The 26,577-nt window shown below is 46.8% G+C and overlaps 1 protein-coding gene across 6 annotated transcripts in view; it reads right to left on the bottom strand.

Moving 5' to 3' along the window:
• Window positions 1-26,577, bottom strand: part of dgkza (diacylglycerol kinase, zeta a) — a 432,154-nt gene that overhangs the window by 175,152 nt on the left and 230,425 nt on the right. For 5 of the 6 annotated variants that reach the window (XM_067993676.1, XM_067993677.1, XM_067993673.1 and 2 more), the window contains 6 exons: window positions 22,955-23,066; window positions 19,822-20,021; window positions 13,732-13,832; window positions 5,327-5,406; window positions 2,085-2,129; window positions 708-777 (listed from right to left, as the gene is read on the bottom strand). In XM_067993676.1, coding sequence (XP_067849777.1) covers window positions 708-777; window positions 2,085-2,129; window positions 5,327-5,406; window positions 13,732-13,832; window positions 19,822-20,021; window positions 22,955-23,066 — 608 coding nt within the window. The remainder of the gene's footprint in view (window positions 1-707; window positions 778-2,084; window positions 2,130-5,326; window positions 5,407-13,731; window positions 13,833-19,821; window positions 20,022-22,954; window positions 23,067-26,577) is intronic. The other variant, XM_067993675.1, reaches the window with a different exon arrangement.

The raw sequence follows: 26,577 nt of genomic DNA, 5'->3' as shown, positions 1-26,577 counted from the left end.
CATCAGGCTCTGTGAGCGGCCTGAATAAGTATGGCGCCACATTCCCCTCTCAACACGTTCTGTGAGTGAGACTAAGGAATACTCCATCATATCCTCCCCCTTTACCAGGCTCTGTGAAAGACTGAATAAATACTACACTATGCTCCCTATTATTTAAATAATACAGTACAATAAATTCTACACTTTATTTTTAAAACTTTATTCCAGACAGATGCCCTAATAAAGCCTATGACTTTGAGTACTTTTTTGCTGTCAGTGTGAAGAGACCTGGGCTCCCGTGATCAGTATTATTGATTGGTTATGAATCGGACAACGGAGCAGGTGATGGATGGTAAGATGCTCTGTGATTTGGGTTTAGGTTTGGTCACAATGGCAGCAGCTGCTACACTGCTGATTTATCTTTCAGGTTTATTTCCAGATCACCAACAGGAATAGCGGTGTCTGGGAATCCACTTAGGAAAGAATGCATCTTTAAAAATGTCTGTACACTATAGTGGTGAGCCAGTGTCTAAGCATCTTATTACATTGGAATTCCCCTTTAAAGGGCCTGCACACTATAATGATGATCCCAGTGTCTAGGAGAGCATAAAATAGGAATGTTTCCTTAACGTGCCCATTAAATGTAACAGTGGTTTAAGTATCTGGGCGATCCAATTATAATGGAATGTTTCTTTAACATTTATAATTGATTTCAAATGGCTACTTACAGTCCAGGAAACACCATTTCGGGGACAGCTTCTGCGAAGACAAGGTTCTAGGCTTGGTGCCATCATCCTCCTGCAAAAGGAGGTGAAAGGAGCCTATTAGCACTTTCAAGGACTTTATTTGTGAAGAGACTGCACAATGAGGTATAATGGAGCGAGCCTTTGGCTTAGTGGTAGTATTCTCATCTCTGAGTCAGAAGGTGTAGGGTTCGAACCCCGCTGCAGGCAGTCCTGGTGAGTGGAGCACGGCTCTGAATTCTGGGTTGACATCTAGCGGGATACTCGCGCCCAGTGGGTGTGTGCGCCCCTCGCCCCCCACCATCATTGAATGGGTCGTGGGAGCCCATAAAACCCTCCCGCCATGTAGGACTGATCACCCTATCAGCCGGTGGTGAAGATGGGTTATGGCCATGGAAGGAGTGTTCACGTCGTGGCCTGTCAGACTGTTAATCAGCCCGAGAATCCTCCCACTGCTCCACACTATTCCCCAATGGGAAGAGCGTGAAGACACAATAAGAACAATGGGTGCAAGACTCTAAGATTTGTAGACAACATCATTATTGAGACAAATATCAAGGGCAAGAAAACAAGAGGTATTCAAGGATCAATGTCACCAATAAAGTGGGCATGCTCAGGCAGTGCAATGCAACACAAGAGGACAACTATTTTGATTAAATTAAGCATGCGTGCATGACATAAGAACTGTGCATTTGAAGAAAACATCTGCTGCAGCTGCTGTATCTGTTAGGCTGGACAATCGGATCCCAGCCTTGCCAGCATCAGATTCCCATGATTTGGAGGAACAGAGAGCCTGGCTTACAGTCCACACCTCTGTCTGTCAGTCCGGGTGTGACTGAAACTCATCAAGTAGAATCATACAATCTTACAGCACAGGAAGCCGCTATTTGGCCCATCTTTCCTGTGACGGCTCTTTGAAAGAGCTATCCAATTAGTCCCACTTCCACAGAGAAGGCCCCTCAATATATTGCATCACTGGCTCACCCCCATAATACTTCTTCATAGCAGAGAAAGATACTTTACAAAGAGAACTTTCGATTAATTAGATTGGCTTGTGATCTTAGCTTTTTTTTTTACAGCAACATGTTGTATTCTACCACTACAGAACTCTGGCCAACAAGGCCTAAAGGATTATGATGCAATGTTATTTCTGATTTTGTACCACAGAACTGATGGTGCAGATAACACATGCCACCCAAACCCCACACAGACCACATTTTCACATTCTTTACATGCAAACGCTCCGTACGAATCAGGAGAGCAGTCACGGCGTACGCAGGAAGGTGCTCGCAACGGGAATAGCATCAAATAACAGTGTACGACAGTCAGCGCATGCTCAGACAGCATCCCCGGATCACAAACCTGCAGCACCAGGCGCTGGAGTGAGGGATGAACCAGGGGTAAATCCTGTGGAAGAGTAGAACATCTCGCATTGCATTAGTAATTAGGGGGCAATTTCCGCACCCATCGGGGATGTCACAACAGGATATTGTTTGTTTTAAGGGGACCGCTGGTACAATAATCATTTCTAAACAATACTGAGGAAATTTCCCATGGGTGGCAAAGGTCCTCAGGCTGAGACATTCGCGCGCACCTCGAAGGAGCCAGCTGTACTAACATTGGACGCTTCAAAGTGCATGACAATGAGGGGGGAAATGGGAAGTGCAGGTAACTAATAATCCAAGGCAGTTAGTGAGTAGTTTTTGGCAGTGTATGGACTGTATTTTACTGGCACCATTCTGCAGTCGGGCAATGGCGAGATGTTAGCTGAAGCTGCAGCTGGTTCCAGAACGCTGATGTGCCTGCCTCGGCACGTTGACGCAGGGGAAAAAAAAAGCAAAGAGTTCAGTGAGGTGGTCGCCAATCTGCACAACTCCAGCTGAGCACCGCGGAGGCGGAGGAGGAGGAGGAGGAGTCTACCAGCATCCTGGCTCCCTAGTGTAGAATTACCTCAGGCCAGCAGCAAACCTGAAGATTTGATCATCACTTGTGAAACCAAAACTACCTTCTCACCTGATGAGCATTTCTTCAGGATCCAGTGCGGATTCTGCAACTGCAATCTGTCTCCATCAGCAGTGCGCAGTTAGTCAGGCCACAAAATGTTCAGACGTGGCATAAACTCATATCAAGGCGCTTAACACTGCTGTTTTACTCTGTAAGCACTCAGAGTCACAGAACCTTACAGCACAGAAGGAGGCCATTCGGCCCATCGTGCCTGTGCCAGCTCTTTGAAAGTGCTATCCAATTAGTCACACTCCTCCTGCTCTTACCCCGTGGCACTGCACTTTTTTCTTTTTCAAGTTTTTATCCAATTCCCTTTTGAAAGTTACTATTGAATCTGCTTCCATCACCTTTTCAGACAGTGCATTCCAGATCGTTGCGTTACAAAATTTCTCCTCATCTCCACCCTGCTTCTTTTGCCAATTATCTTAAATCTGTGTCCTCTGGTTACTGACACTCCTGTCAGTGGAAACAGTTTCTCCCTATCTATTCTATCAAAACACTTTAACACACCTCTGTTAAATTTCCCCTTAATCTTCTCTGCTCTAAGAACAATCTCAGCTTCTCCAGTCTCTCCACATAACTGAAGGCCCTCATCCCCTGGTATCATTCTGGTAAATGACCTCTGCACCCTCTTCAAGGACTTGATATCCTTCCTAAGTGTGGTGTCCAGAATTGGACACAATACACCAGCTGAGGTCTAACCAGTGATTTATAAAAGTTTACCATAACTTCCTTGCTTTTGTTCTCTATACATCTATTTATAAAGCCAAGGATCCCAAATGCTTTTGTAACAGCTTTATCAACTTGTCCTGCCACCTTCTAAGATTTGTGTATGTGAACCCCCAGGTGTCTCTATTCCTTTAAAACTGTACCATTTCGTTTATATTGCATTTCCTCATTCTTCCTACCAAAACGCATCAGTTCACACTTTTCTGTATTAAGTTTCATCTGCCATGTGTCTGCCCATTTCACCAGTCTGCTACTGTCCTCCTCGCTATTTACTACTTTTCCAAGTTTCGTGTCATCTGCAAACTTTGAAATGATATCCTCGATACCCATGTCCAGGTCATTAATATATAATCAAAAAGAGCAGTGGTCCTAATACTGACCCCTGGGGAACACCACTGTATACTTCCCTCCAGTCTGAAAACAAGTGTTCACCACTACTCTCTGCTTTCTGTCTCCTAGCCAATAATTATGATTTCTTAGATGTGTGACCAAAAAACACAGACATGAAAGTAGTGGATTTTTAAAGATGGTGTGTTTTTAAAAATCAAACAAATCTGAAGATCAATCAAAACTTTTGAGTTGCCAGGACTGCGTCACACTAAAAGCTTTTTGATAAAGGTGATGGAATTACATTAACCAGCCCTAAGTCTGAATAAACCCTCAATTACTTTAGTGCCAATGAATATTAATCATAGAAACAAGAGATTCGCAAACAAAATTCTTCTCGGGTGGTGGGGATAGTGCTATTCATCTGAATTGCTGGCACTGCTGACTGGCATTGCTCAGTTCTCCATTGTTCCTGCACTTCGTATTTTCAAGGTGCTGCTCAGACACAGCCAGAGGCAGACATTTTATGTAGGATGTTTCTCTCTCCTGGGGTGGTGTGTGTGTGTGTGTGTGTGTTGGGGGGGGGGGGGTCGAGAGGAGAGATGTCCTTGGGTACCATCTCCTGATTGTCACCCACTGGGTTTGGCCTTCGGACTCCAGGAGATTCTCCAGACCGAGTGAAACGTTTTGTTGGGTTCTTTTTTGTTTCTGTAATAATTCGACAGCAAGTTACAAGGGGCAGTCCACCTCAAGAACTGCATCGTCAGCCAGAGATCTGGGAGCAGGACAACTGCTCATGTTTTGGGCAGGGTGAATATTTGAGGTGGAAGGGAATAAATTAAAAATAGGCAGTGGGAAAGAAAAAAAAAGTCATTACTCTAAATTAAATTTACAAATTTATTTTTCTATTTAAGTAAGCATTTTCTTTGTCAGGTGTCTGTTTGTCATGCACCACCAACAGCCAAGAATTTACATGGTAACCTGATCCTAAGCCTATGCCAATGTAGCTCTGAACTTTGCCCGTGTTCAAGAGCAGCCTCTGGGTTGACTCTCCCTTTGGTCTTCCCATCATCCCTTTGGAGAAGCACCTGGCCTACGCCTCTCCATAGCAGCCAGACTGAGATCAAGAGCAGGCTCGAAGGGCTGAATGGCCTACACCGGTTCTTATTTTCCTATGTAACCTAGCTGCACCTGGGGTGGGAGGGGGGGTGGGCGGGGGGAGGAATTGTTGGCAGGAATCCACGTCTTTCCGCTCTGTGGTTAAAACGCTTTGGGCTCCAATGGGTATTGACACCCCTCCGATCTCTAAATTTCCTGCTTTTATTCACACACAGAGACATGGGCTTCAATAGAACTGATTACTATGGGCACTGTAGCATTGATGTCGACAGCCATGACAGAGGGGTAAATGCAGTGTTCAACCTTTCTGCTTCTACGGAAGCCTCTCTCTGAATCCCAATTAAACCGAATTTCATTCTGTCAACAAGAGCATATTTCACTGCGTCCTTTCGTCCAGAGAGAAAAATAAACACCATGAGACGTACCTCTTGAAGCCTCTCAATGTGGGTGCGGCAGATCTCCAGGTCACTGTCCCCAGGGATGACGATGATGCCCAGGGGCACCGCTGTGAGACAGAACAGAGAAGGAATATAAACACCTGTCAGAAAATCCTCGCGGGAGAGCCTCAGTTCAGTAACAGCAAAAGAAAAAGACTTGCATTTATATAGTGCCTTTCACGACCTCAGGACGTCCCATAGCACTCTACAGCTAATTAAGCATTTTTGAAGTGTAGTCACTGTTATAATGTGTAATGTGGGAAGTGCTGCAGCCAATTTACACACAGCAAGGTCCCACAAACAGCAATATGATAATGACAAGATAATCTGTTTTAGTGATGTTGGTTGAGGGATAAATATTGGCCAGGGGAGAACTTCCCTAACTCTTCTTCAAAACAGTGCCATGGGATCTTTTACGTCCATGAGAGGGCAGACGCGGCCTTGGTTTAATATCTCATCCGAAAGACGGCACCTCCGACAGTGCAGCACTCCCTCAGTACTGCACTGGAGTGTCAGCCTGGATTATATGCTCGAATCACTGGAGTGGGATTTGAACCCACAACTTTGACTTAGAGGCGAGAGTGCTACTACTGAGCCATGGCTGACACTTAAGACCAGATAGTGACTAACACCAAATGGCGACTTCGGAAGTGGAGAAACTAACAAGTTTGCCTTGCTGATTTTTTTTTTGCTTTTAAGCACTGTATCATTATAGTGTAAAAAAAACAAGGTCCAAATATTTAATATCTAATTAACTCTGCACTTGTACTCAGTAATATTAGCAATGCAGAGTACATCCAGGAGGGAACTGCATTCGCACTTCACAGAGGGTAAGCAGAAGTATCTGATTTCACCCTAGCTGATCAGTCAGCTATGATGGACTACCAGCTTGGGCTTCACACAAATGTGTTGGGCTGGAGACCACAGCAGGGCCGGAAAGTCTATATACCGCACCTCATCAGGGCGGGAGAGTCCATATAACGCACCTCATCAGGGCGGGAGAGTCCATATAACGCACCTCATCAGGGCGGGAGAGTCCATATACCGTACCTCATCAGGGCGGGAGAGTCCATATAACGCACCTCATCAGGGCGGGAGAGTCAATATACCGTACCTCACCAGGGCGGGAGAGTCCATATACCGTACCTCACCAGGGTGGGAGAGTCCATATACCGTACCTCACCAGGGTGGGAGAGTCCATATACTGTACCTCACCAGGGCGGGAGAGTCCATATACCGCACCTCATCAGGGCGGGAGAGTCCATATAACGCACCTCATCAGGGCGGGAGAGTCAATATACCGTACCTCACCAGGGCGGGAGAGTCCATATACTGCACCTCACCAGGGCGGGAGAGTCCATATACCGCACCTCACCAGGGCGGGAGAGTCCATATACTGCACCTCATCAGGGCGGGAGAGTCCATATACTGCACCTCATCAGGGCGGGAGAGTCCATATAACGCACCTCATCAGGGCGGGAGAGTCAATATACCGTACCTCACCAGGGCGGGAGAGTCCATATACCGCACCTCATCAGGGCGGGAGAGTCCATATACCGCACCTCATCAGGGCGGGAGAGTCCATATACTGTACCTCACCAGGGCGGGAGAGTCCATATACTGTACCTCATCAGGGCGGGAGAGTCCATATACCGCACCTCATCAGGGCGGGAGAGTCCATATACCGCACCTCATCAGGGCGGGAGAGTCCATATAACGCACCTCATCAGGGCGGGAGAGTCAATATACCGTACCTCACCAGGGCGGGAGAGTCCATATACTGCACCTCATCAGGGCGGGAGAGTCCATATAACGCACCTCATCAGGGCGGGAGAGTCAATATACCGTACCTCACCAGGGCGGGAGAGTCCATATACCGCACCTCATCAGGGCGGGAGAGTCCATATACCGCACCTCACCAGGGCGGGAGAGTCCATATACTGTACCTCACCAGGGCGGGAGAGTCCATATACTGTACCTCATCAGGGCGGGAGAGTCCATATACCGCACCTCATCAGGGCGGGAGAGTCCATATACCGCACCTCATCAGGGCGGGAGAGTCCATATACCGCACCTCATCAGGGCGGGAGAGTCCATATACCGCACCTCATCAGGGCGGGAGAGTCCATATACTGTACCTCACCAGGGCGGGAGAGTCCATATACTGTACCTCACCAGGGCGGGAGAGTCCATATACTGTACCTCACCAGGGCGGGAGAGTCCATATACCGTACCTCACCAGAGCGGGAGAGTCCATATACTGTACCTCACCAGGGCGGGAGAGTCCATATACTGTACCTCACCAGGGTGGGAGAGTCCATATACTGCACCTCACCAGGGCGGGAGAGTCAAATACCGCACCTCATCAGGGTGGGAGAGTCCATATACCGTACCTCACCAGAGCGGGAGAGTCCATATACTGTACCTCACCAGGGCGGGAGAGTCCATATACTGTACCTCATCAGGGCGGGAGAGTCAAATACCGCACCTCACCAGGGCGGGAGAGTCCATATACCGTACCTCACCAGGGCGGGAGAGTCCATATACCGTACCTCACCAGGGCGGAAGAGTCCATATACCGTACCTCACCAGGGCGGGAGAGTCCATATACCGTACCTCACCAGGGCGGGAGAGTCCATATACCGTACCACACCAGGGCGGGAGAGTCCATATACCGCACCTCACCAGGGCGGGAGAGTCCATATACCGCACCTCACCAGAGCGGGAGAGTCCATATACCGCACCACACCAGAGCGGGAGAGTCCATATACTGCACCACACCAGGGCGGGAGAGTCCATATACCGTACCTCACCAGAGCGGGAGAGTCCATATACTGCACCACACCAGGGCGGGAGAGTCCATATACCGCACCTCACCAGGGCGGGAGAGTCCATATACCGTACCTCACCAGGGCGGGAGAGTCCATATACCGCACCACACCAGGACGGGAGAGTCCATATACCGTACCTCACCAGGGCGGGAGAGTCCATATACCGCACCACACCAGGGCGGGAGAGTCCATATACCGTACCTCACCAGGGTGGGAGAGTCCATATACCGTACCTCACCAGGGCGGGAGAGTCCATATACCGTACCTCACCAGGGTGGGAGAGTCCATATACCGTACCTCACCAGGGTGGGAGAGTCCATATACTGCACCTCACCAGGGCGGGAGAGTCAATATACCGTACCTCACCAGGGTGGGAGAGTCCATATACCGTACCTCACCAGGGCGGGAGAGTCCATATACCGTACCTCACCAGGGCGGGAGAGTCCATATACCGTACCTCACCAGGGTGGGAGAGTCCATATACCGTACCTCACCAGGGTGGGAGAGTCCATATACCGTACCTCACCGGAGCGGGAGAGTCAATATACCGTACCTCACCAGGGCGGGAGAGTCCATATACTGCACCTCACCAGGGCGGGAGAGTCAATATACCGCACCTCACCAGGGCGGGAGAGTCCATATACTGTACCACACCAGAGCGGGAGAGACCATATACCGCACCTCACCAGGGCGGGAGAGTCAATATACTGTACTGTGCAGTTTTATGTAGTTTATCTCCACTGTATTAACACGAAGAAATGAATAAGGGAATGAATTTGCCTGAATGTCCAGTGACTCGGAAGTCAGCTTAATAAGGGAGATGAATCCACCTCCCCTCCACATCCACCGCGGATTATTTTTTGGCAGTAACTGCTAGTCTTTATTAGAACTTACTCTCATTCTGAACTGGAGTAAACAACAGTTTTTTTGTCCCACTGAGCAAACCTACAAATGTTTCTGAAAAGAGACCTTTAACTCACTCTACACAGTCAGTAACAAGCCCTCTACTAGCAATTAGTGGCTTTTTTTTTCTTATTTCCATTGCACCCATTTTCGACTGGGGAAATAAAAATGAGAACTGGGCTAATATGGAAGAAAAGTCTGTCAGTGATTTTACTCACCTGTTTCACGACATCTACTTTTTTAGAAACATTAACTTCCAGAGCAATTGATTTAATTGTATCCTCGGGTGATTTATATAACGTGCCTGAGGCAAAGGACTGTGACCTATACTCAGGTGCAACTTGTACGCCAGATAACACGGTACTTAATTCCATCTTTTTTCAAATTAATTGGCAAGTCTGTCCGCACACTCCCCCTTCCTTCCCCCTCCCCCGTAGGCAATTAGTCTGGTCTCAAGGGGCCTCGTAGTAAAGGCTGAAGGGTAGTAAATTACCCCTCAGTAACAACATAAACATGCAGTTCCTGCTCCACTGAGTCCTTAAGCTGAAAACTGTCACAAATCAACTTTCTCAGCACAAACACCTTCTGGTCTTAACCAAACAGCCCCTGTCTGCTTTCCTCAAAAGTTCAGTCAGACTGGCTGCAAAGTTTTTTTTTTATTATTGACCCATAAATACAGCTGACCAGGGCTGCTCTGAAGCGATCAGATTAAAAGGAGCTAGCCCTAGTGTCACAACCCCAGGCTTATTAACTCCTGCATTCCATCAGTCTCAAATTGAGACATGCCACAGATGTGACACACCATTGCATCGCGTTCTCCTCTCCTCAAGGCACCATCTCTTGCAGGCGTACACTGCTAAAGACACTGGCTGTCTCAAACGGATGGCCGAAATCGCCAGGCTTAATGTGAAAACCAGGCTGGTGAGTGTCAACACATAGGAGGCATCACAGGCAAGCCTGCTCCTGCCTTCACCCTGGTCTAACCCTGTGCACTGTGAGCAGACACCAATGGTTCAGGAGCGGAAACCCTGGCTGGGTTTGCCTTGCCCGAGTCCAGGAACGCTGCAGCTAATTCTAGCGCCTCTACCACTGAGGCCGGGCTGAGATCCATGCATGGCCCAGTACAATTGTTAACTTCAAAAAAAATAATCTTTTTTTTTTAGCTTTAATTAAAACTAAGTTCTGGAATCTGCTGTGTGAAAGGTCACACTTGGTCAGATAAAAGGTTTGTTGCAGTGTAAACATTCCCCAAGGCCCAACATGTTAGTTCTGCAATGGAGTTGTTGGATTAGGCTATTCTACAACAACAACTTGCATTTATACAGCACCTTAAACATAGTAAAACGTTCCATGACACTTCACAGGAGAGATATCAGACAAAAATTGACAGAGCCAAAGCAGCAGAATTTAGGACAAGTGACCAAAAGCTTGGTCAATGAGGTAGGTTTTAAGCAGCATCTTAAAGCAGCAGAGGGAGGTGGAGAGGTTTAGGGAAGCAATTCCAGAGCTTAGGGCCTAGACTGCTGAGGACATGACCGCCTACGGTGGGGCAAAGGAAGACGGAGAAGCACAAGAGGCCAGAATTGGAGGAACGCTGAGTTCTCGGAGGGTTATAGGGCTAGAGGGCATCACAGAGATGGGGAGGGGCGAGACCTCTTCCAACAATTCCTCTGATACTGTGACAGTCCCCCATTAATAATGGCAGCTCACCTACTCAGAAGCCCTACACTTGGTGGCTTTGTACTTTATCTTCAACCTTGCAACACTCGTGACTTGGCTAAGCAGCACGGATGGAAAAATTAAAATCAGCATATAATAGAGAACCGATTTTCTGTATCATTTTATTAAAGAACAAACAGTCCATCGTGATGTTGAAATAAATGTCTCTTTATGGTTATTAGGTCTCCACGATGCTATAAACTTAAACACTCAATGAATTCCTGCTGATAGATTTATCACCAGGTTTAAATAATAATGCACTTCTTGTACTCCCATAACTATGTCCACAATGGGCAAAACAAAACAGAAAACACGATGCAGCGCTAGTCAGGGATCGACAGATTACAAAAGAGAGAGAGTCAGGGATCTACACAATACAGAGCTAGTCAGGGATCGACAGATTACAAAAGAGAGAGAGTCAGGGATCGACAGAATACACGAGATAGAGAGAGACAGGGATCGACAGAATACACGAGATAGAGAGAGAGAGACAGGGGTCGACAGAATACACAAGAGAGAGCGAGTCAGGGATCGACAGAATACACAAGAGAGAGAGAGAGAGACAGGGATCGACAGAATACACGAGATAGAGAGAGAGAGACAGGGATCGACAGAATACACGAGAGCGCGAGTCAGAGATCGACAGAATACACGAGAGAGCGCTAGTCAGGGATCGACAGAATACACGAGAGAGAGCTGGTCAGGGTTCTACAGAATACAGAGCTGGTCAGAGATCCACACAAGAGAGAGAGCTGGTCAGAGATCCACACAATAGAGAGAGCTGGTCAGAGGAGGGTTCCCTCCCAGTCGGGGAACACTTCAGCAGTCATGGACATTCATCCACCGACCTTCGGGTAAGCGTACTCCAAGGCGGCCTTCGAGACACACGACAACGCAAAATCGTCGAGCAGAAATTGATAGCCAAGTTCCGCACCCATGAGGACGGCCTCAACCGGGATCTTGGGTTCATGTCACGCTACACGTTACCCCACCAGCGAACAAATGTTATCTGTTTTTAATATAATGGGTCATTTGCTGGCTTTCTCTGCCTTCCGGATGTTTCTGCCTCTCTCTGTTTTTTTTTCCTGTTTGTTTTTTTGTTGAATGTGTATTCGGGGGTTCTGCAGGTGACACCTCTCTGTCTGAACACGGTGATTGCCTTGGCAACGGGCAGTTGCAGGGGCAGTCTGTAAACACCATGTATTGTTCTGTGATGTATAAATGCGTAGGCTTCAAGGAGCTCCTGAACATTTACCTGACGAAGGAGGAAGCCTCCGAAAGCTTGTGAATTTAAAATAAAATTGCTGGACTATAACTTGGTGTTGTAAAATTGTTTACAATTGTCAACCCCAGTCCATCACCGGCATCTCCACATCATGTGTAGTTACAAACACAGGACAGTGCCTGCAATACACTGGGTGCGATTACAAGCAAAGGTGGCAACAGTGGGTGGGAGAGTGGGAGACAGAGGACTAATTTGCACTCATTAATAGTGATGCCAATCAGTGTCTGAACTGGAGGGAGCAACACATTTAGAAGATTCAAAACATAAGGTGGGTTTGCAAAGGTATATAGTGAAAAATGGGAAGCAGCCTGCTCAATCCTCCTCACAACAGACAACTGTTTGCCAGCACTAAGTACAAAGCAGGTTGGGATCAGTATCAAACCTTCTCTGCACTGCTTTTTTGGGAGCAAACATTCAGAATTGCCCAACACTGCCATCCAGTGGTCACATAGCAAAAGTTGGTTTTAAAAAAATACATTTTTAATATTTATTTTTCTAACATATTCTCCCTTCCCTAGCATCCCCACCTCCCCCCCCCAAACCCCAACTCTATCAGAGGGAGAGAACCGACCCTAAGGTCTCCTAGGTGGGGGAAGAAAAGTCTGAAGTTCTTGCTGAAACAACGCAAAAAATCTCTGCGTTGACCATTATTTTGTTCTGTATGAATTGGGGAGGACTTTGAACAAAAAGTGCTCCCCTTAGACTCGGCTTCAACACAAAGACCTACAGCTTTGTGCTTGATTGATGAAGTCTTGTACTCCTTTCACTGTTGTGCACATTTTCTGATGCTACCATATTGCCTGTGGAGGTTGACAATCTCACTGAGCTGTTTACCATAGCCTGTGCCACCCATGTACATAACACCTACTGCACTACACAGCAATGTGAAATCCAGCACGGGGGATCTTTTTAGCTTGTCACCGGCTCTCTTGCGCTTACAGTGAGTGAATCCCACCGCGGCTGGATCGCTACTTTCAGGAAAGTGTTAAAATAGTTTCTGAACTTTCACCTTTTGGACCATCTGTTCCGATGAAGCAATCATCCCTTCTCTATATTCCGATAGGGCAGCGAGACAAAGGTGAGTGGCTCAAATCATAATGTGCTATAAAGGTGAAATGGTGATATCTTTAATTCTAAATACACTCAGTCAATTTAGAATGACAATTAGTCGTGGCAAGTTGTTCCGATAACTATCCAGTTGCAATGCAGTATCATCCTACAACTGAAACCTGTGCAGTACTGAGGGAGTGCTGCACCGTCGGAGGTGCCTTCTTTCGGATGAGACGTTAAACTGAGGCCCTGTCTGCCCGTTCAGGTGGGGATAAACGATCCCATGGCACTATTCGAAGACGAGCAGGGGAGTTCACCTGGTGTCCTGGCCAATATTTGTCCCTCAACTATTAAAAACAGATTATCTGGTTATTGCTGTTTACTTTATTGCTGTATGTGGGATCTTGCTGTGCGCAAATTGGCTGCCACGTTTCCTACATTACAACAGTGATCATACTTCAAGAAAGCACTTAATTGGCCATAAAGTGTTTTCGGACATCCTGAGGTTGTGAAAGACGTGGTATAAATGCAAGTCCTTTCTTTCTTTTTTATATTTTATGGAGGGGGACAGAAAGTAACCCGTCCCACTGGCTCCGGTTACTTACAGGCTTCTTTTAGTTTCTCTTTGTCATAATGCAAGGCTTCGTAGTCGTGCATGCTGATCCGATTCACGCGTATCTTCAGGCGTTCGGGCACCGTCTGCTGACTGAAGCAAATAAAAAATCATTTTAATAGAACAAGCTGAAAGCTTTCACATGGAGAGTCAAATTCTAATCGTACGGTGAAGCTGAAGGCAATGGACTACAGTTTCATATTCCCGTCTGGTCTAGTGAAAACTCCATTACCAAAACCTTTCTGTTTCACAAAAAAAAACGTTGTTTGTACATGTATCGTGATGTTTTCTCACTCTTTTAGTGAGAGCCTGTCAATCACGCCCCTGCTCCATTTTAATCCCTGCGAGGAATGTACACGTAGTCCTGCACCACACCATGAAATTAGAACAAGATAATTAGTCATAAAACCTGGTAGAATGTTCTACTTTCTTGGGTCTCTCATTGCACGCATCAACCGTGGATCAGTGGGTAGCACTCTCTCCTCTGAGTCAGGAGGCTGTGGGTTCAAGGCCCACTCCAGAGACTGGAGCACAAAAATCCAGGTTGACACTTCAGAGCAGCACTTGAGGGAGTGCTGCACTGTCGGAAGTGCCGTCTCTTGGATGAGTCATTAAATCGAGGCCCCGTCTGCCCTCTCAGGTGCATGTAAAAGATCGCATTCGGCACTATTTCAAAGAGTGGAATTCTCCCCGGTGTCCTGGCCAATATTTATCCCTCAACCAACGTCATTAAAACAGATTATTTGGTCATTGCCGTTTGTGGGACCTCGTGTGCAAATTGCCTGCCCTGTTTCCTATATTACAACTGTGACTACACTTCAAAAGTGCTTGATTGGCTGTAAGGCGCGAATGTAGGAAACACAGCAGCCAATTTCCTTCCCTCCCTCCCTTTCATTTTCTTTTATGTACATAATGGTCCTGGCAGAGGTCTGAAACGGTGTCTGTTTGCACAGTTAATGCTTTCCATTATCTGGCAAAATTTGTCACAGAGGCAGGAGATGAACCTTGTACACAAGACAGGTCTTTCACTAACAAGCTCAGTTTTCTACACAGCCCTACTGCCAGTCCTCATAAACTCCAATCACCAAGGTTTGCGATACCCCACTCCCCACGACGAGTTCCTACCATCAGCTACATGAAGGTGCTGGACAAAGAGCTTCTCCCCCCTCACCCCGAGGGAGGGACAACTGGAGATGGAGGAGTCGATTTTTAAACTTGCCGTCTGGGTGTAAAACTGTCATGTCGCGGGGTTGTTACGGAAACCACCCACTTTTCATTTCCATTGAGATCAATGGAATGAAACATTGGGAACAGGAGTAGGCCTTTCAGCCCCTCGAGCCTGTTCTGCCCTTCAATTAGATCATGGGTGATATGTAACTCAACCCCATTTACCCGCCTTAGGTCTCTAACCCTTGACACCCTTGCCTAACAAAAATCTATCGCTCTCAGTCTTGGAAGCTCTAGTTGAACCCAACATACACAGCCTTTTGGGGGGGGGGGAAAGAGAGAATTCCAAATTTCCACTAGCCTGTGTGAAAAATTGCTTCCTCTATTCACTCCCAAATGGCCTAGCTCCAATTATAAGATTATGCCCCTTTGTTCTGAATTCCCCCATCAGAGGAAATAGTTTCTCTTTATCAACCACATCAAATCCCTTTATCATTTTAAACACCTCAATTACATCATCCCTCAACCTTCTAAACTTAAGGGAATACAAACCAAGTAAAAAGGGGGGCCAGTTATACAACCGAGCGACAAGTTGAGAAACTAGCCCAGAGTAACTTTGGGGCACACCAGTCAATGGCCACTTTCTTAGTGGCATCGCAGAAGAGTTGGGAGGAGGTGCCTGGCTGTCTGCCTCAGGTGGGGCAATAGGCCAGAGTGTATATTATACGTTCATGGTGAATTCATACAGGTCCTTTTCCTCTGTATTTACATACACAGCTCAGCCACAAGAAAACAAACATAGTAGAAAGACAATTTTAAAAAGACACACTGTAGATTGACATATTCGCAACTTCCACGTCCTCGGTAAGGAACCTGTTTCTGCAAATATTGCTGGCAGTTCTCTCCTCAGCTGCAATGAGTGGAGACAGCCTTGTGTCATTGTGCCGAGCACTGAACAGCGTACATGTCAGCCAATCCCTGGCGTTCAACAGTAGACTGGCAGGTGATCCATACTGTTAACACTTCCTTGGTGGGATATATTTTACCTGATCACTTACTGAAAAACATCACCTTGTGTTTAGCCCCATTAAATGCAATGAAGAAATATCAATTATTAATCAGAGTAATTTCCCAAAGCCACTCGCCATTAGTCACCTTCAGGTTTTTGTCACCGACTTAAATCTGAGAGAGGTTCCATAATAGGTGTATACTTTGTAAGGGAGAAACGGAGCACAGGCATCAGAAGGGATATCCAACCTACTGTGTTTAAACAAAGTTCGAAAAACACCCCGGTCGGCTGAGCAATTTGTGTTATTTAGCTTTTAGAACTTCATTTTTTCTTTAACATATTGCTGCACTATATATATTTTACCTTTTCATGCATATAAACTATTTCTGAGTACTGCACCGAAAAAGTTGCAAAGTTGCCTGACTGACATCTTTCCTTTGCAGAAACTGATGCATTTCATATATATATTTTCCATCAAGACACTGTCCCCAGAAATAAAATACACCACATCCCACTGAGGGGCGGGGGCAGCGGGCATTATCTGAATGAGAGCTTTAAGTTTTGCATCTCTTCTTCACCTTCTTCCTATAAATATAACACTCACTTCCTATAATGCTTTTGCCATCATGCTATTTCCAACAAACATGTCCATCATCCCTACCTGTTAACACCCGCCTGTCATGTCCGTCATCCCTACCTGTCATGTCCATCACCCCTACCTGTTAATACCCGCCTGTCATGTCCGTCACCCCTACCTGTCACGTCTGTCACCTCTACCTGTTAACACCTGCCTGTCATGTCAGTCACCCACTATTAACACCCACCTGTCATGTCCGTCACCCCCTGTTAACACCTGCCTGTCATGTCCATCACCCCTACCTGTCAACACCCGCTTGTAATGTCCGTCACCCCCTGTTAACACCTGCCTGTCATGTCCATCACCCCTACCTGTTAACACCTGCCTGTCATGTCCATCACCCCTACCTGTCAACACCCGCTTGTAATGTCCGTCACCCCCTGTTAATACCTGCCATCATGTCCATCACCCCTACCTGTTAACACCTGCCTGTCATGTCCATCACCCCTACCTGTTAACACCCGCTTGTAATGTCCGTCACCCCCTGTTAATACCTGCCATCATGTCCATCACCCCTACCTGTTAACACCTGCCTGTCATGCCTAGAAACTTACCTACATATTACACTTATCCTGCATTGACGTCACTCTGCTCTTTCTCCATCCTCAGCAGGACCAGCATGACAGCTTGGAAAAATAAAATCAAACCCCTCATCCGATGCTGCCTCTCGCCTATTGAGATCATCGGGGAACTAACTGGCTGGGAGGAGTTGCCAGGCTGGATGCTGTGATGTTGTTAAGGAATGGCAGATCTACTGGATAAAGCTGCAATGCTCAAGAGAGCCTGAAGTTTGCAACGTGAATGTTATTCCGAACCCTCACACTCTTGGGCACAATAATGCCCGAGCCAATTTTACACCTGACAGTGTTTCTTGGTCCCGTGTTTCTCATTCATAGTATCATAGTAGATACAGCACAGGAGGAGGCCATTCAGCCCATCATGCCTGTGTCAGCTCTTTGAAAGAGCTATCCAATTAGTCCCATTCCTCTGCTCTTACCCCATAGCCCTGTAAATTTTTTCCCTTCAAGTATTTATCTAATTCCCTTTTGAAAGTTACTATTGAATCTGCTTCCACCACCCTTTCAGACAGTGCATTCCAGATCATCACAACTCGCTGCGTTAAAAAAAAACTTTCCTCATGTTGCCTCTGGCTCTTTTATCGATCACCTTAAATCTGCGCCCTCTGCTTACCGACCCTTCTGCCACTGGAAACGGTTTCTCCTTGTTTACTCTGTCAAAACCGTTCATGATTTTGAACACCTCTATCAAATCTCCCCTTAACTTTCTCTGTTCGAAGGAGAACAACCCCAGCTTCTCCAAACTCTCCACATAACTGAAGTCCCTCATCCCTGGCACCATTCTAGTAAATCTCTTCTGCACCCTCTGTAAGGCCTTGACATCCTTCTTAAAGTGTGGTGCTCAGAATTGGACACAATATTCCAGCTGGTGCCTAACCAGCGTTTTATAAAGGTTTAGCATAACTTCCTTGCTTTTGTACTCTATGCCTCTATTAATAAAGTCCAGGATCCCAAATGCTTCTCAATTTGTCCTGCCACCTTCAAAGTTTTGTGTACATACACCCCCAGGTCTCTCTATTCCTGCACCCCCTTTAAAATTTTACCATTTAGTTTATATTGCCTCTCCTCATTCTTCCTACCAAAATGTATCACTTCACACTCTGCTTAAATGTCATCTGCCATTTGTCTGCTCATTTCACCAGTCTGTCTATGTCCTCCTGAAGTCTGTTACTATCCTCCACATTGTTTACTACATTTCTGAGTTTCGTGTCATCAGCAAACTTTGGAATTATACCCTCTATACCCAAGTCCAGGTCATTAATATATATCAAAAAGAGCAGTGGTCCTAATACTGACCCCTGGGGAACACCACTGTATACTTCTCTCCAGTCTGAAAAACACCCGTTCAACACTACTCTCTGTCCCCTAGCCAATTTTGTATCTACGCTGCCACTGTCCCTTTAATTCCATGGGCTTTAATTTTGCTAACAAGTCTATTATGTGGTACTTTATCAAATGCCTTTTGAAAGTCCACATACATAACATCAACCGCACTACCCTCATCAACCCTCTGTTTTTTCGAACTTCTATCACGAGCGGGCATTTTGCGTCAAATCTAGCGGCCAGTGAGGTAAGTGAGGAAAGTGGATTGTGGCAGTACTCGCCAAACATGATGGGCCAGATTTTCCTGTGAAAATAACAGCGAGGCTAACGGGGCTCACCGTTATTTCAGTGCAAATAGTGGAGTAACTTCTGGCGACTGCACAAGCGCAGTTAAACGCAGAAATCCAGAAGTTGCTGTACCAGATGCGACCCTCCCCCATAAGCTGCGCGAGAACGCCATCTTGCCGGCTGGCTCTCCATTCAAATGAATGGAACAGCGTGAAGTTCCTGCATTGACCTAATCTCCACAAAAAAAGGTCGTCAAGTTATTTTAAGTCTGAGCACCCCTGTTAACGGCGTGGAAAATCTTAATTACTGCCAAACAACCTCTCTGGTACTGAAAATTAACTTTTACAAGTGTGGAGCCTCGTTCCTTCAGATTTCTTTTTACTTTTTCTTCCTGTCTCTTGATTCAGTATTTCTTACCCTCTCTTTATTTCACTTACTGTAACTGATTTTATATTGAATTCACTGTTCTAACTTACACTTCCTGGTTCAGTCTCTGCGCTGATTATTAACATGCTTCGATCTGATTGGTTAAGGGGATAGACAGCTCCTTGCCCCGTTCACGCAGGTTCCAGATGCCCGGGAGAGGGCGCCGCGCTGGATTGGGGGCCCGATGAGAGGGAACTTGCCGTGAAAAAGTCCAGGGAAAAGTCTATGGGCAAGTCCGAGTCTAACGGGTGGCAGGCGTCGTTCATTCGCCGCTCGGAGCAAAATCTGGCCCCTTGTTACTGAGGACGAGCTTCTCACAAAATGGCCGCTCCCAGGACGCCCTGCCCAGCAGTTTTCAATAGGAATTTTGTTAGTAACAGGAAATGGCCATTAGATCTGATTTTCTATTGATTAACCCTTCCTACTCGTTTGGTCACTCAATTCCTTCTGCTAACAAAATTCACCTAATCAGCTCTTTGAAAGTATCAGATACACAGGAGCAAGAGTAGGCCAGAGAACGAGAATATTTGGCTCGAAGGCAGCGCCCTTTTGGAACCTCTAATATCACATGACTATTCCAGTGACTCAGTTTCCCCTTTAAATTTAATGAAAGTTCCTGAACAGTTCATGGCGCGTGGGTGCGTCAATACTCACTCATTGAGCAGAGGAATGGACGTCCTCCTCTTGGTCTTCTGGACCATGTTGGCTTGATTCCGTAACGAGATGCGAATGATGGAGGGCGTGAGCTTGCACGGCTCCCCATCCACCTGCATCGGTATCGACTTGTACGTCGTTAGTGTCACTTCGCGGCACTGGTTGAGCCGTTCCCCGTGTCCGCCGACTTGTAGAGCAGCCTTGGTTACAACACAGATTGAGAGAAGACGTTCAACTCAATAAAGAGACGAGTGATGAGAAGGAAGAGTTAAGAGAAAACCATCAGCGTCAAGATACATTTCCTTAACAGAGGCAGCAGTCAGTCACTTTAAGGTCCTCTGGGAGTGTTTGCAGGGGTAGACACCATCATGAAACATACAAGTAACCCTGAAACTAGAAACTAAATTACTGTCCCAGGAGAGTGGGCTCACCTAGAACTCTGAGCAGGAAACAGGATTCGGTGGCAATTCAGGAAATTAGAGGGGACAATATCTGAAAAACCACTGGTCAGATATCAGGCACCAAACAATTTCTGAACGCAGCACGTTGTTGTATCCACGTTAATAGGGGCTTGGGTTTGACTTCTGTCGATAGTTTAATAAGCCCAGGTTGACAGAGTATTATACAGCGGAGATATATAAATACATAAAGAGCAAGAGGATAACTAAGGGAAGAGTAGGGCCTATTAGAGACCGAAAAGGGAACCGATGTGTGGAAGCGGAAGATGTGGGTATGGTTCTTAATGAATAGTTTGCCTCTGTCTTCACGAAAGAGGGGGACGATGCAGACATTGTAGTTAAGGAGGAGAAGGAGTGTGAAATATTGGATGGTGTAAACATAGCGAGAGAGGAAGTATTAAGGGGATTAGCATCTTTGAAAGTAGATAAATCACCAGGCCCAAATGAAATATATCCCAGCCTGTTAAAAGAAGCAAGGGAGGAAATGCAGAGGCTCTGACCATCATTTTCCAATTCTCCCTGGCTACAGGTGTGGTGCCGGAGGATTGGAGGACTGCTAATGTTGTACCGTTGTTTAAAAAGGGAGAAAAGGATAGACTGAGTAATTACAGACTAGACAGTCTAACCTCAATGGTGGGCAAATTATTGGAATCAATCCTGAGAGATAGCATAAATCGTCATTTAGAAAGGCATGGGTTAATCAAGGACAGTTAGCTTGGGTTTGTTAAGGGAAGGTCTTGTCTGACTAACTTGATTGAATTTTTTGAGGAAGTAACAAGGAAGATCGATGAGGGTAATGTGTTTGATGTAGTCTACATGGAGTTTAGCAAGGCTTTTGACAAGGTCCCATGTGGCAGACTGGTCAAAAAAGTAAAAGCCTATGGGATCCAAGGGAAAGTGGCTAGTTGGATCCAAAATTGGCTCAGTGGCAGGAAGCAAAGGGTAATGGTCGATGGATGATTTTGCGACTGGAAGGCTGTTTCCAGTGGGGTTCCGCAAGGCTCAGTACTAGGTCCCTTGCTTTTTGTAATATATATTAATGATTTAGACATAAATGTAAGGGGCATCATTAAGAAGTTTGCAGAAGATGCAAAAATTGGCCATGTGGTTGATAGTGAGGAGGAAAGCTGTAGACTGCAGGAAGATATCAGTGGACTGGTCAGGTGGGCAGAAAAGTGGCAAATGGAATTCAATCCAGAGAAGTGTGAGGTAATGCATTTGGGGAGGGCAAACAAGGCAAGGTCGTACACAATAAACGGGAGGATACTGAGAGGTGTGGAGGAAGAAAGGGACCTTGGAATGTGGTTTAAAAGGCATACGGGATACTTTCCTTTATTAGCTGAGGCATGGAATATAAGAGCAGGGAGGTTATGCTGGAACTGTATAAAACATTGGTTAGGCCACAGCTTGAGTACTGTGTACAGTTCTGGTCACCACATTACAGGAAAGATGTGATTGCACTAGAGAGGGTACAGAGGAGATTTACGAGGATGTTGCCAGAGCTGGAGAATTTTAGCTGCAAGCAAAGATTTGATAGGCTGGGGTTGTTTTCTTTAGAACAAAGGAGGCTGAGGGAGATTTAACTGAGGTGTGTAAAATTGACGGGACTAGATAGAGTGGACAGGGAGGATCTATTTCCCTTAGCAGAGGGGGTCAGCGACCAAGGGGCATAGATTTAAAGTGATTGGTAGAAGGATTAAAGGGGAGTTGAGGAGAATTTTTTTTCACCCAGAGGGTGGTGGGGGTCTGGAACTCACTGCCTGATGGGGTGGTAGAGGCAGAAACCCTCAACTCATTTAAAAAGTACTTGGATGTGCACTTGAAGTGCCGTAATTAATAAGGCTACGGACCAAGTGCTGGAAAGTGGGAATAAGCTGGATAGCTCTTTTTCAGCCGGCACGGACACAACGGGCCGAATGGCCTCCTTCAGTGCCGTAACTTTCTATGATTGTATATAGAGCGCAAACCGTGCAGAGTGATCGTCCTCCCTGTGAGGAGGGGGCGATGTCACTCACCCCCTTCCCCAGTCAACCTGAGTGGCAAATCTTTACAACAATACAAGCAAACTCTCTTCGTAAAACAGTTCGCAGCACTTAGCAGAGGCATTTCATTATAACTCAAGTACTGAACATTTAGCCAGAATGACACCGGGGCTTAGAGGGTTAAATTATAAGGACAGGTTGCATTAACATTGACTTAAATTCCCTAAGTATAGGAGTTTGAGGGGCTGATCTGATCGAGGCATTCGATAGTAACTATTTCCTCTGGTGGGGGAATCCAGAACAAGGGGTCATAATCTTAAAGTTAGAGCCATGCCATTCAGGAGTGAAACCAGAAAGCACTTTTTTTCACATAAAGGATGGTAGAAATCTGGAACCCTCTACCCCAAACGGCTGTGGATGCTGGGTCAATTGGAGCTTTCAAGACTGAGGCTGGCAGATTTTTGGTAGGCGAGGGTATCGAGGGATATGGAGGCAAGTCGGGCAAATGGAGTTGAGGTACAGATCAGCCATGCTCTAATAAAATGGCGGAGCAGGCTCGAGGGGCTGAATGGCCTACTCCTGTTTCTAATGTTACTAATTGACCAGTAAATATAAGCAAGGAGGGGTAAACATTCCACATTGGACTACAGCCAGTGCAGGCTGACCCGAGGATCCAAGACAACCAGGACGTACCAATGATGCCATGGTGAAGCCGATCACCTCGATGCAGCCGTCGTCATGGCGCTGTGGCTCAAAATCATGATGCTCGCCCGGATTACCCCACGGCACAGTGCCCGCACAGTACCTGCGAGGGGAACGTACAAGAAGATTTGGATATGGGATTAACAGAACGCACTTATTACAGTAATCACCGTATGTGTAGATGGGTCAAGGTTCAGCAGCAGTTCTTGATGAATGCTGGCTATTATTACCGAGATTCAAGTGGACTAACCAAGGTCAGCAGGCATAAATATCTGAAATCAGAGCAGCAGCTAAGAGTGTCGGGAAAGCTCCAGTCAGAGCTGGGTTTGATGGCTGATTCTGGAGTTATCTGTGTTTGCTGCGATCCTCCTAACTTCACACTGGAAGCTTCCGAGGTTGTTTTCGTATCTTCACACACTTCCCTCGGAGAACAGTGTGACGCGGGGGAACGTTTCGCGGGCTGATTAACAATCTGACAGGCTGTGATGTGAACGCTCCTTCCACGGCTGGTAGGTCAGTCCTATGCCGCGGGAGAGTTTTGTGGGCTTCCACAACCCATACGATGAGGGGGGAGGGTCACCCACACCCACCAGACGACGGTATCCCGCTGCAGGTCACCCCGGAATTGAGAGTCAGAGCTCCGGGCTCCACTCGTTGGGACTGTCTGGAGCGGGGTTCGAACCCTGCACCTTCTAACTCGGAGGCGGGAACGTTACCACTGAGCCAAAGGCTCGCACTTGGTCCCGAGGTGGAGTGAAAGCACGTACCACTTCCCAGCCAATCAGCAGTCTCGTTAAGGCCGACTTGTAATCAACTGCAGAGCAGATTCCCCTCTTCTCCCTTATCACTCCTGTCGGGTCAGCTCTGGGGCCCGAGTTCTGAAGTCATTTTAAAATTCAACCCTAAAATGTAACATTTTTGATTCTGGATGAATTCAACATTTGGGATGGTTGAGCCTGCAGGCCCGGTCAGCTAAGTGCACTTCTACCATTACCTGATGACCTAAGATGTCAGTTTTCCACAGGCCAGAGATTAAACCTCTAACTGCAGCACTGAAAATAACGACTAGGTGAAATCCCTCATTTGACATAGCTCACTTTGAGTTCTTTTCAGAATAGTTGAGACATTTTATCGTGTGTTTCATTCTATCAATCCATTAAGCTGTGTGTTTAAAGCCTGAGATTTCAGGGAGGGCGAGCTTGACAGAGGTCCCGTCTTTCGGGATGAGGTGTTAAACTGAGGCCCCGCCTATCCCCTGGCATTATTTCGAGGAACAGCAGAAGCGTTCTCCCCGGTGTCCTGGCCAATATTTGTCCATCACTAAAACAGATTTTTTTTTCGTCGTTACCACACTGCAATTTGTGGGATCTTGCTGTGCGCAAGTTGGCTGCCGCGTTTCCTACATTATAACAGTGACTACACTTCAAAAGAACTGAAGTGGCTGTAAAGTGCTTTGGGACGTCCTGAGGTCGTGGAAGGCGCTATATAAATGCAAGTCTTTTTTGTTTGAAGTGTGTGGACATGGATCTACTGATGACGGAGGTGAACGAGATGCAGTTTCTGGTACTGCCGTCCGCATGTGGGCTGCCAACCTCTGGACACATGGGGCATTCGTAGTGGGCCAGCTTCCCCCTGGAGTGCATGCTTTACCTGTGCTCTCCTTGGTAGGCAGAAAGGAGAAGAATAGAGGGGAGGGGGCAAAAAAAAAAGCCCTTTCGTACAGAAGTGCCCCCCACTCCCAAACTAGGTCACAAAAGGAATGGCGCCGACTTTCAGAGGCTCGATGGTCCTTGTGTCTGACTGAGAAGGAAAGTCGAAGGGGCTAAAAATAGACACAATCCCCCTCACCTGTGGAGATAATGACTGGAAACTGTAAAATGAATTAGACAAACAATCTCTACATCATGTTTAAATTTAAATGATTCATTTCAATTCTCCGAGTTTAAAAAAAAAATTCTTTCCGGACAAATGATTTTTCCACCAGATGCAGAACAGACGGGTAAATTGAACAATGGTTATAATTGCACATGGATGATGCACACAGGGGAAGGAGCAGCAGCTCGAGCCTCCGAAACAGCGACTGTGCCCCAATGAACTGATCGACTTAAGCTGTCCTAGCATGTGCAATTTGCTCTGCCAAACCACACTGGGACACACAGGGCCAGCAACAGGGAAACTCAATTAACCGCAGCTCAATAAAGTAGACCGCTACCCCCTTGAACCTCCCCTCCCCGAGGTCAATGGCGCTGCTTGGCAGGATGACGGGGCCTGCTCGTCCTAAACTAACATCACTCCCCTCCGTCTGCTACACTCTAATTGCAGAGTTCAATCAAAAGAGACAACAGTATCTGAGCAACCCTCACATCAGGAGCCCTGTTTGACATTTCTTCTGATCTGTTTTCCCCAGGTATCCCAGCTTACCACCCTTTCCCAGAGTTACATCTCATTCCCTAGACCGAGCAGGAGGTGGATGGGGGGGGTGGGGGGGGAGGGGGAGCTGCTCCTTGGCCGCTGTTGTTCTGTAACTTCCCACTAGAAGGTGCATGAGAGCAGCTGAGAGTAACTTGCCTGCTGCTAACCCCTGCCTTCTGGTACAGAAGTGTCTCTCCCCCATTGATAATGAACCAGCTGAGATCGGAAATCGCACGTGAGGGGCAGGGAATGTAGCCCTCCCTCTCCTACCGATCCGCAGGGCAACTCGTTAGTGACATGGACCATCGTACACACGAATGCTACTGCATTAATAACGGCTGAAGATCTGACAAGCTATGCACCACAGCAATTAAGTGAGCAATTCGCCTCACAGCGAGTTCCTATTCTCAACCGTGTTACTGCAGGTTGGTGCCAAGCAGAGGCCAAGGGGCGTCACTAGAGGGACGGCCACCCTGGCCCGCTCTCCTTCGCCTCCGAGTCGTTAGTTAAGGAGCTGAACTAATCAAGTCTCCAGCCACTCCACTCAGCTGGGGAGCTGGATGATGTAGCGAGGGAAAAGCTGATATTATAAATGGCAAATGATAAATGAGCTGTTGAGCGGAGGTCAGGGATCAGGTGGCACTCCACAGGGAAAGGAAAGCCTGAAAAAACAAAAGAACCACTTCAAAAATAGAAGAGTACAATTTTTTTTCCCCCAAAAGGTCGAGTACAGGCTCACTGCACACCTGAGCCTGAAAATCAAAACATCCGATTTTCAGCGACAGCAATTGCTCTCAGATCAAAGGTAGCTTTAATGGTCCGATTTTGCATCACTGCCATTTCATATGGAACTCCCGACAAATGCAGTGCTGCTCACTCACTCACCTGACAGTGTCGGTGCCCTAAACAGACCAGCTCTCCGTCATTTTATGAAATACCAGCTGATGTGAGAGTTTAAACACTAAGCTACTGATCGCTAGAGGCTGTTGTGTTAAACCAGGCCCTTCCACTGAGAGGCTCTGCGGAGGCCCCTGGGATATTGAAGACCACAAATCTTGATGTGATCACTTCAGCGGGCTTGGCAGAGGCCCAATGCCCAGAGTGAAAGGGCAGAGAAAACTGACTCAACAAATTGGAGATGAAATATCGAGACATCGTCCAGCTGATTCACTGACATGGACTTTGCAACATTTTGCATCCCG

This window comes from Heptranchias perlo, chromosome 12 (assembly GCF_035084215.1).
Source record: "Heptranchias perlo isolate sHepPer1 chromosome 12, sHepPer1.hap1, whole genome shotgun sequence".
Lineage (NCBI taxonomy): Eukaryota > Metazoa > Chordata > Chondrichthyes > Hexanchiformes > Hexanchidae > Heptranchias > Heptranchias perlo.
Note: the sequence above shows the minus strand (reverse complement) of the source record. Positions and strands in the feature narration are given on the sequence as shown.